Consider the following 11385-nt stretch of genomic DNA (forward strand, 5'->3'; position numbering starts at 1 on the left):
CTCCAGACCTCTCATGCCCGGTCAGGCCTCTCCAGCTCTCTCTCTCAGCACCCACTGCTCCCTGGCCTGCTTGCCATGCAAACAGCGTGCTCCCAGCACCCTCGGGCCAGCCAGTAGGGTGAGAGGGGGGCACCAAGGCTTCTGCTTCCCCTTTGGCCCCCCAAAGTCCCCTTCCTTGTTCTACCACCTGCCAGCCCTCTCACCACTCATCCTACAAGGCTCGGCTCAGACCCTACCTCCTCCTGGCTGGGCCAAGCACTTCCCCAGTGTGAATCCTTTGTGATATCATAGCAGCCAAGACAAAATGCACGATTGAGCTGTGAATCTGGCTTCACCTCTTTCACCTGCTTTTTCCTGAGTTCAAGGGCAGGAAATATGTCTTATTGAATTTTGTACTCTACCATCAATTTCTGGAAAATCATATTTATTAAGAGCACACCACGCTCCACACAGAGCATAGAAACCTCACCACACATTTCTTGTTGCTCGTATCAACCACCACCCAACCAGGGATGCTGTGTGGTTAGTATCAGCCCCATTTTATAGACAAGGCAGCCCAAAGTAAAACTTGAACCTGCACTCTACCTGTTACTTACAAAGCACTGTTGAAATCACTACCTGTGAAAGCTTTTCAACAGGGCTGGCCTGCCCCCAAAGTCTCCCCTCTCAAGCTCAGAAAATTGGAGGCGAGAACTTTGTGACTTCCCTGATAGGCTTGACAGCAGACAGCTAAGGTGATGGGGAGGCAACAGATAGACAGAATTGCAACCCATTCCATGACAAAAAGGGAAAACATGGTCTGTTGGTCTGTTGTGATCCACACAGGCAAAGGCTTTGGTGTAGTCAATGAAGCAGAAGTAGATGCTTTTTCTGGAATTCTCTTGCTTTTTCTATGATCCAATGGATGTTGACAATTTGATCTCTGGTTCCTCTGCCTTTTCTAAATCCAGCTTGAACATCTGGAAGTTCTCGGTTTGGTTCATGTACTGTTGAAGACTAGCTTGGTGAATTTTCAGCATTACTTTGCTAGCATGGGAAATGAGTGCAACTGTGTGGTAGTTTGAACATTATTTGGCATTGCCTTTCCTTGGGATTGGAATGAAAACTGACCATTTCCAGTCCTGTGGCCACTGCTGAGTTTTCCAAACTTCCTGACAACATATCTTCTGCTTCTCTTAGGTCCATACCATTTCTGTCCTTTATTGTGCCCATCTTTGCATGAAATGTTCCCTTGGTATCTCTAATTTTCTTGAAGAGATCTCTAGTCTTTTCCATTCTATCATTTTCCTCTATTTCTTTGCATTGATCACTGAGGAAGGCTTTCTTATTTCTCCTTGCTAGTCTTTGGAACTCTGCATTCAGATGGGTATATCTTTCCTCTTCTTCTCTGCCCTTCACTTCTCTTCTTTCTCAGCTATTTGTAAGGCTTCCTCAGACAACCATTTTGCCTTTCAATTTTGCCTTTTTGCATTTCTTTTTCTTGGGGATGGTTTTGATCACTGCCTCCTGTACAATGTCACAAACCTCTCTCCATAGTTCTTCAGGAACTCTAACAGATCTAATCTCTTGAATCTATTTGTCACTTCCACTGTATAATCATAAGGGATTTGATTTAGACCATACCTGAATGGTCTAGTGGTTTTCCCTACTTTCTTTAGTTTAAGTCTAAATTTGGCAATAAGGAGTTCATGATCTGAGCCACAGGCAGCTCCCCGTCTTGTTTTTGTTGACTGTATAGAGCTTCTCCATCTTTGGCTACAAAGAATATAATCAATCTGATTTCAGTGTTGGCCATCTGGTGATGTCCACATGTAACTTCATCTCTTGTGTTTTTGGAAGAGGGTGTTTGCTATAACCAATGCATTCTCTTGGCAAAACTCTGTTAGCCTTTGCCCTGCTTCATTCTGTACTCCAAGGCCAAACTTGCCTGTTATTCCAGATATCTCTTGACTTCTTACTTTTGTATTCCAATCCCCTATGATGAAAAGGACATCTTTTTTTGGTGTTAGTTCTGGTCTTATAGGTCCTCATAGAACCATTCAACTTGAGCTTCCTTGGCATTAGCGGTTGGGGCATAGACCTGGATTACTGTGATATTGAATGGTTGCCTTGGAAATGAACAGAGATCATTATGTCATTTTTGAGATTGCACCCAAGTACTGCATTTTGAATTCTTTTGCTGACTATGAGGGCTACTCCATTTCTTCTAAGGGATTCTTGTCCACAATAGTAGATATAATGGTCATCTGAGTTAAATTCACCCATTCCAGTCCATTTTAAAATGTCAGTGTTCACTCTTGCCATCTCCTTTTTGACCAGGTCCAATTTACCTTGATTCACAGACCTAACATTCACGGTTCCAATGCAATATTGTTCTTTACAGCATTGGACTTTACTTCCATCCACAGTCACATCCACAAACTGGGCACTGTTTTTGCTTTGGCTCCGTCTCATTTTTTCTGGAGTTATTTCTCCACTTGTCTCCAGTAGCATATTGGGCATCTACCGACCTGGGGAGTTCATCTCTCAGTGTCCTATCTTTTTGGCTTTTCCTACTGTTCATGGGGTTCTCAAGGCAAGAATACTGAGGTGGTTTGCCATTCCCTTCTCCAGTGGACCACATTTTGTTAGAATTCTCCACCATGACCCGTCTTAGGTGGTCCTACACGGCATGGCTCATAGTTTCATTGAGTTAGACAAGGCTGTGGCCCATGTGATCAGTTTGGTTAGTTTTCTGTGATTGTGGTTTTCATTCTGTCTGCCCTCTGATGGATGAGGATAAGAAGCTTGTGGAAGCTTCCTGATGGATTTATAGTATATTTTGTTATTTGTTTGGGCAAGGGATGCCCCCATCATTGATTTCATGTTAACTATGATTATACATTTTCTCTTCCAGATGGAGTTTGAAATCACCTTGTCAACTTCCATAAAAACTTTGTGTTGTGATTATGATGGCATAGAGATTTTATTTGGGAGAAGAATGCTCAAATTTACAATATTAAATCATCCTATCCCAGAATGTGTCATAATGTTATATATCATTCCATTTGTTCAAGTCTATTTTTATGTTCCCATTATATAATTGTTTAATGGTGGTATTAGGACAATAATTTTGGAATTCTTATTTATAAGAAGCGGGAACTTGGACATAGACACACACACAGAGGAAAGATCACATGAAGATTCAGGGAGAAGACGGCCATCTACAAGCTGAGGGTCTGGACCTCAGAAGACGCCAACCTTGCTGACCCTCCCTTCACACGATTCCACAGTGCCAGCACAGAGGGGGGGCCTCAAAACCTACTTACCAGTGCTAATCAAGCCAACAATAAATAACAGATAAATTAGATTTTAGACTTCCATTTGGAAAATATGTTGCTGTTTTAGCTTGGTTTTCAAGGCAGGCTAAATTCATACTCAAGTTTAATTCAACATGGTGGGTGTTCCCTTCCATTTATGGAAAAAAAAAACAAAAAAACCAACAGGAATTAAAAGTCTATATACAATGGCATTTCAAAATTAAAGAAGATAATTTAGGAGATTTGCAATTTTAACTAACTTGAAACTATTTCAGAAAACTGACTCCTCCCTCCCCATCAAAGGGTAAAGAGGGCTGAAGTTGATAAATATTTATTCACTATACAGTACAAAACTTCTGTTAGTTATAGATAACTGATTACCAGTTACTGAAAGCTATGATTTGGTCAGGAGCATAACAAGGAGCTTATTGCAGACAAAAGCAATGTCAAAGAGACTGGTCCATTAAATAAATGGCAGTTGAATTGGTAGGACGTCAGATGTGTGGTCCTGGGGTGGCATGCTTCAGGAGCAACCGGTGTTTGGAATGTGTCATGAAGACTGAGTACAGTGAAGGACGTCTCTTATACGACTTGGAAGTTGTACAGTAGTAGGCTGCCCCGTGAGTATTCTTAACGACATAATTGTTTCCATTTAGATTGTACTATATTTCTGAGCTCTAAAGTGGCCTAAATAAAAAAGCAGTTTAAATTTGGTAAGTGTGAAATGTAAGCTTTTGGTAGGTATGATACATATGCATACAATACTATGATAAGTCATATTAAAATTTATTTTAAAAATACATGGTTAGAAAGCACATGTTACAGTGGTAAAGCAGCAGTTTTTATTTATTACAAATTCTAAAAAATAATCCAACGTTATAAGCAAAAAGGAACACTGATTATCATCAAAAACATGTAAATTTAGAATTATCTACAATCGTACACACACACAAAAAATCTCTGTATTTGAGTTAAGACCAAAGTATCTTTTGGTTTTTACAGACATAGAATTTTGGTAGAGTTTTAGGCCCTATCAACGGTTTCTATTAAGTACAATGATAACAGAAGAAAACAATGAAACAAATGGATACCAAAGATGAAGCAGAGCCTGTTAACCAGGCACGGGCCAGAGAAACCTGCCACGCTGGCAATACAAGGTTCTTTACCAACGGAGCCGTGGCACGTGTACTTTCCCCCGCAAGGATGATGGTGCTGGCACGGAAAGTGCAGGGGCCAGGGCCTATGGTGCATTCCAGGGAGCAGCCATCCTTCCCGTGAGTCGGAGAGGGTCCTTGGTCCTTATCATTTACCTTGTACTCATGGGATGTTCGGAGCTGAAACGAAGGACCCCAAACTACCTTAGTTTTTCACTTCATGTCCTACCCTGTCATCCAAGACTCCCCAACAAAGGTAGCTATAGACACTCACACTTTGCAGCCTGCCTGACCCACGGTCCTGGCTATGATCCCCATGGAGCTGCTGCCAGTGGTCACTGAAGGCTCTTGAAAGCCAGAGATAGTGGCAGTGGCTTCAGCTAAGGTGCATAAAAGCTACAACAGTGCTGCTCCCAGGGTTGCCGACTGGGTTGAGCCGTAACAAAATGCATTTGAAATGAACAAGACTAAACTGCGTACATAAAAACAATAACGAATGTTACAAAAACCAACCCCTAAACCAACAACCACAACAACAGTAGATCTGGCCTTTCAAAATTCATAAACCAGAAAGCCATTAAAAATGTTTAAATATAATTATACAAGGAGATAAAAAAAGAAACTCGGCTAAACAATGAAGTCAAACAATGTTCTTTTCACACATCTATGTGTCTGAAAATCAATGATCTGTGCTGGCATTAGTTCCTACGTGAACTTTGGTACTTCTTCCCTTGGTATTTTAGAACAAGCTAGAAAATGTTAGGTAGAAAATGTAGAGAGAAGGCACTACTTTGGCACTAGTCAAAAATCAAAAACAAGCCCCCAAAACAAGCTAATAACACCCCCACAAGACATTCACACAAAGCACGTGTATATTAATATTTCCTGATGCACACTCTAAACCCAATCCTTTAAAATCAGGTGGGACATTGTATTCATATTTTTGGTTTGAATTCTACTGTCACTTGAAGCATATCAGCAGATACCCAGGCACAGAACATCACGGGCAACATCACAGGGAAGGAAGAGTTGGAATCTTGGCACAATTGCGTCTGAGGTTTATAATCTCAGAATATGCTGATCTAAGAGGAAAAGGAGCTCAGACTAATCTAGTCCCTCCAGCATTATCAGCCTTGGTGGGCGATTACTCTTCCTTATTCTCCCTGCTAAACAGTTAAATACATTTAGAAAATAATTTGGTAAATATAATTTCTAATTCAAAAGACTGTAACATACTCAGGACTTAGAAAATATTTTAAATTTATTATTTGAAATTTTAAAGTTAAAAAAATCCTTTATTCAGAAAAATTAAAAGAAGATTATGGTCTTGTCTTTTAAAGGAAACAGATAATTCTGAAACATATTTTCTATCAAGTGTGGCTGACAACAGAAGGTTTTATAGATACAACATTAGTTTTTCATTAATGTATATATCCCAAATGATGTTTTGGTCTTACTTTTCCAGATATTCGTCTGTGGGGAAAATTACATTAGTTAAGCAATAATTTGTATTTCAGTATATATCAAAAGTTCTAATATAAGTAGTTTAAATAGTTTCAAAATTTGGACTTGCATAACTACCTTGTTAAATGTAGGGTCGGTATGGCCTTTGTATCGTTATTCACAAATCATTAGAGTATAAAATAAAAGTGCTATTATAAGAAGTTTCTCACTGAAAATGTTCAGAGAGCAGATTTCCTAGTGCAAATCAATCACAATTAAGAGAATGCATATGTATTTTTTTTAATTTCTGGAAAGAAGTCTATATAAGTGTGTCTGATTACTAGTAAAATCTACACAGAACATTTTGGCAATCCTAAGAAAGCAAAAACATTTTGTTCAAAAGGTTGTGAATTCAAATGTAGTAACAGACAGACAGAAAAAGACCTGGTAGTACTGACTTTTCCTTAAAAAGCGCAAACCAAGACAGAAATGTCAGAAAAGGCATAGCAGAAAAAAGTAAACAGAAATTCCCTAATGCCCCCACCCCACCGCATTTCAGATCATAAAGCACCTAACGTACTAGACTGCAGTGATTTCATATTAGAAACATTATAAATATATCTTTCTGAAAGAATCTATCTATAGAAAATATTATACATAAAAAATTGCCATATATTTCAGAATAGTTTAAAACCTAAACATTTTGCATAAGCATACCTATCAATACAAAACATTTTTTCTCTGTCAGTTGGGTTTTTAAAATCTAGACAACAGGATCATTTCCAAAGCCCATCATAAACCCAGCTGACTTAAACACCAACATTTGAAACACACAAACACACATATATACACGTGTATATATTAACATATACACTCACACATACATATGAACAGATATTTGAGTTTTCACAGAAAAAAAGGATAGTCACAAACAAAGCATCTTTCATAGACAATTGTGTTTGTAAAGTGTTTCAAGGTGGAAAAATTATTTTTAACTCAATTCTGCTCCTAATTGAACACAGTGGGCATAATAGTTTTAGCTGCCTGTCATGTTCTAAATAAATTTCTTGATTGTGCTCAGTAAAAGGTTTAATATTCACATGTGAAATTAACTCTTCATATTCCCACGTGAAGGGCCTGATTACCGAATCAAAGTGCTTCTCAGAATGCTGCAGTAACAGCAAAGATCTAGGATTAGGCCCACAGTAATGACTGCAGAAATACTTTGCCTCTTGCATAGCCAACTCTTCCTCTCCAGTAAAACATGCAGTACTGGGCCTCAGATTTTACTATGTGCACCCTGGAAATTGTGGAATGTTAGTTCTGAGTTCTAGATCCGAGATGCTACAACACTGGCACCCAGACTTTCCTGTTTACTGGATTTTTCATCACAAGAAACTCCTAAACAATCAAAACTTGCTTTTTAATGATGAAAATAAAATGGCTGATCTTTTGGAAGAGCTGTCAGAAAATCAGTGTTTTCCTTGCCTTTGTATTAAGCTGGTCACCTGGGCTTGATAATGTGCTAGTCTCATCTCGTGAACCATGTAATTATTTGTAAGAAAAATAATTCATGAGAAGCGAACCATACGAAGATAAGTAGTCCACTTATTGGATAACCCTATAAAATGAAATACAGTAATTAGAGAGTCATACATTTAAAAACAAATTACTCATATAAAGGTTATTGTGTTTCTATGGCTTTAATTCAATTAGGTTAATGTTTTTGGCTTGACGTTTTAAATAATCATGTATTTAACTGAAATATTCTATTCCTCAACCACTGATGGGTTTTTCTAGAATACTGGAACTTGTATCAGTAGTTTTAGTGTGGTCATTTAAAAATAAATGAAATTAAAAGTGCTGAACAATTTATGGGATAGAGGAAGAAAAATATCCCTAAATGTTTCCAAAAGAAACATCAGAAGCAAATTAAATCCAAACCCCTCAAATTGGGCCAAATGCCCTATAATAACTGAACAGGCACTTTAAAATCAGAACAGGGGAATTTTCTTGTATTCCTTCATCGCCCCCCCCCCCCTTTTTGCATGTAGTAAAGATAGAATTTACTACTGGCTTAGAAAAAAAACCCCTAAATAAATTGTGAACTGTGATTATTTACTAACTAATGGAAAAAGGTATAAATCATTCCACCAATTATGTGACCTGGGAGGTTCTGCTGGCTTATTTTAAGTGACTTAAAACAGGAGTGCTTGGGATCTCAGCCAAGCACGTAACTACTCTATCTTCAAATGCATCCTCCTCTCTGCCACTTACACGAGCTTCCTGCCCATGGGGACCACCTTCACTTTCCAGCACAAAGGGTCCCTAGGAGCTCACACTACCTCTCTCCACCCCGACTGGACTGGGGCGGAATGGGGGAGTGGGGAAGATATCATTCACACAAGGTGAAGGCCTCACATTTAAGGACCACTGTCTCAAAGAAGACAGCCATTCAAGGGGGTGCCTGCCACCTGCTGACACAGAAGGCCGCTCCTGCCCTGCGGGGTAGTGCAGACACAAGCACTCCGATTGGCTAAACTTTCAGCAAACTGTCATACCTCACAGAAGAAAACTGTGCTAAACCCACTGCCGACATTTATAAGTTACAGAAAAGGCTCATTTCCTACCCCTCCCCTTACTCCAGACCAATGACAGACACAATGATGGGTAAATGCAATTTTAGGATGTCTAACTTGACATAAAGTCCAATAAGGAAAAGCGACAGTTATTTCCCCAACCACACCCGACACATTCAAGATACTTTTCTATTCAGCGATCACCTCCATTTTAGTGTGTGCAGTACAGGCTACCGATGAATGACAACACTGGAAAAATGCAATGCAATACAAGTAAGACACCAACAACTTTTAACATTGATATTCCACAACATATACAAACATATGCACACACATGCCCACATTCCCACTATCTGGGGGATATTTATCACGGAGGAGCGAGCTCAGAGTGGTTTCCCTAGATGGAGTCGCCATCAGAGAAGGTGCTGTTCACGTGAGTAAGTGTAAATTAGGGTGAACTGTGTCTGCAGCAAATCCATGGCAACCTGGTGTGGTGATGACATCGTCATGGATCCCTCCACGCAGACGATGTACGTGCAGACTGTGGACCAGTTCTGTCCCAGCAGGCACTAGCATTCGCTCGTTTTTTCATGGAAAATGAAAGGTAAGCTCAGGTTTCTTTGGTGATGGTCACCATCTTGCATGGCAGATTTTTCTTCTGTTGCTGCGTGAATGTTGTCTGAATACATATCTTCATCATCGTCTTCTTCATCCCTTGGATTACCCTCCAGGCTGTGTCTAATGCCATAAGCGAAGTAAATCAGGAAACCTTTCAGAGGAAAAAGAAATCAGCTTTTGGTGTGATAAAATGACTTTGTACAGGGAAATTATTTTTTTTTACTGGTGGACAATTGGTCTATGATGTTGTGTTGGCCACTGCCACACACTGACATAAATCAGCCACTGGTATATATATACACACATATATACATACACACACACACACACACACACATATATGCCCCCTCCTGTATGTGGAAAATTTAATATAGATCATAATAGGATCTTTTGCGCCTTCTCTTTCTGTGCTATTTTAGAAGGGCAGAATGCAAGTACAGCATATCCCATGCAAGGTCGCTGACAAATGTCTTCCCAGTAGAAAGTGCTTCTTCATTTTTAATGTGTAATCTGTATATGCAATATTGCAATCCTGGAATGTGAAGTCAAGTGGGCCTTAGGAAGCATCACTATGAACAAAGCTAGTGGACCAGTTGAGCTATTTCAAATTCCAGTTGAGCTATTTATTTTTGGGGGCTCCAAAATCACAGATGATGCTGTGAAAGTGCTGCACTCAATATGCCAGCAAATTTGGAAAACTCAGCAGTGGCCACAGGACTGGAAAAGGCCAGTTTTCATTCCAATCCCAAAGAAAGGCAATGCCAAAGAATGCTCACACTACTGCACAACTGCACTCATCTCACATGCTAGCAAAGTAATGCTCAAAATTCTCCAAGCCAGGCTTCAGCAGTACGTGAACTGTGAACTTCCAGATGTTCAAGCTGGTTTTAGAAAAGGCAGAGGAACCAGAGATCAAATTGCCAAAATCCGCTGGATCATTGAAAAGGCAAGAGAGTTCCAGAAAAACATCTGTTTCTGCTTTACTGACTATGCCAAAGCCTTTGACTGTGTGGATCACAAGAAACTGTGGAAAATTCTGAAAGCGATGGGAACACCAGACCACCTGACCTGCCTCTTGAGAGACCCGTATGCACGTCAGGAAGCAACAGTTAGAACTGGACATGGAACAACAGACTGGTTCCAAATAGGAAAAGGAGTACGTCAAGGCTGTATATTGTCACTCTGCTTATTTAACTTATATGCAGAGTACATCATGAGAAACGCTGGGCTGGAAGAAGCACAAGCTGGAATCAAGATTGCCGGGAGAAATATCAATAACCTCAGATATGCAGATGACACCACCCTTATGGCAGAAAGTGAAGAAGTAAAGAGTCTCTTGATGAAAGTGAAAGAGGAGAGTGAAAAAGTTGGCTTAAAGCTCAACATTCAGAAAACTAAGATCATGGCATCCGGTCTCATCACTTCATGGCAAATAGATGGGGAAACACTGGCTGACTTTATTTTTGGGGGCTCCAAAATCACTGCAGATGGTGACTAGAGCCATGAAATTAAAAGATACTTACTCCTTGGAAGGAAAGTTATGACCCAACTAGACAACATATTAAAAAGCAGAGACATTACTTTGTCCACAAAGGTCCATCTAGTCACGGCTATGGTTTTTCCAGTACTCATGTATGGATATGAGAGTTGGACTGTGAAGAAAGCTGAACACCGAAGAGCTGGTGCTTTGAACTGTCTTGTTGGAGAAGACTCTTGAGAGTCCCTTGGACTGCAAGGAGATCCAACCAGTCCATCCTAAAGGAGATCAGTCCTGGGTGTTCATTGGAAGGACTGATGTTGAAGCTGAAACTCCAATACTTTGGCTACTTGATGCCAAGAGCTGACTCATTTGAAAAGACCCTGATACTGGGAAAGATTGAGGGTGGGAGGATAAGGGGACAACAGAGGATGAGATGGTTGGATGGCATCACCGACTCAATGGACATGACTTTAGGTAAACTGCGGGAGTTGGTGATGGACAGGGAGGCCTGGAATGCTGTGGTTCATGGGGTCGCAGAGTCGGACATGACTGAGAGACTGAACTGAACTGAACTGAACATGCATGTTTTTCTCAATAAATATTTTTGAAATGTTTATGTAAAAAAATATTTACCTCCTCAAAAGTTAACACGATACTTTAAACAAAAGGATATATGGGGAAAAGTCTCAAATACTCCCCAAATACAAGTGCTGGACTATTGGAGACACAGTCAGATATTTTGGAAAACATGTCCTGTGTGAATGGGCTTCCCAGGTGGCTTAGTGGGTAAAGAATCTGTCTGTGATGCTGGA

General features: G+C 40.0%; 1 protein-coding gene across 2 annotated transcripts in view; it reads right to left on the bottom strand.

Moving 5' to 3' along the window:
• Window positions 1-4069: 4069 nt before the first annotated feature.
• SLC7A2 (solute carrier family 7 (cationic amino acid transporter, y+ system), member 2) overlaps window positions 4070-11385 on the bottom strand; it is a 30205-nt gene continuing 22889 nt past the window's right edge. For both annotated transcript variants that reach the window (XM_010858371.1, XM_010858372.1), the window contains exon 11: window positions 4070-9244. In XM_010858371.1, coding sequence (XP_010856673.1) covers window positions 9045-9244 — 200 coding nt within the window. In that variant the 3' untranslated portion in view covers window positions 4070-9044. The remainder of the gene's footprint in view (window positions 9245-11385) is intronic.

The sequence above is a fragment of the Bison bison genome, unplaced genomic scaffold (genome assembly GCF_000754665.1).
Source record: "Bison bison bison isolate TAMUID 2011002044 unplaced genomic scaffold, Bison_UMD1.0 scf7180017864386, whole genome shotgun sequence".
Lineage (NCBI taxonomy): Eukaryota > Metazoa > Chordata > Mammalia > Artiodactyla > Bovidae > Bison > Bison bison.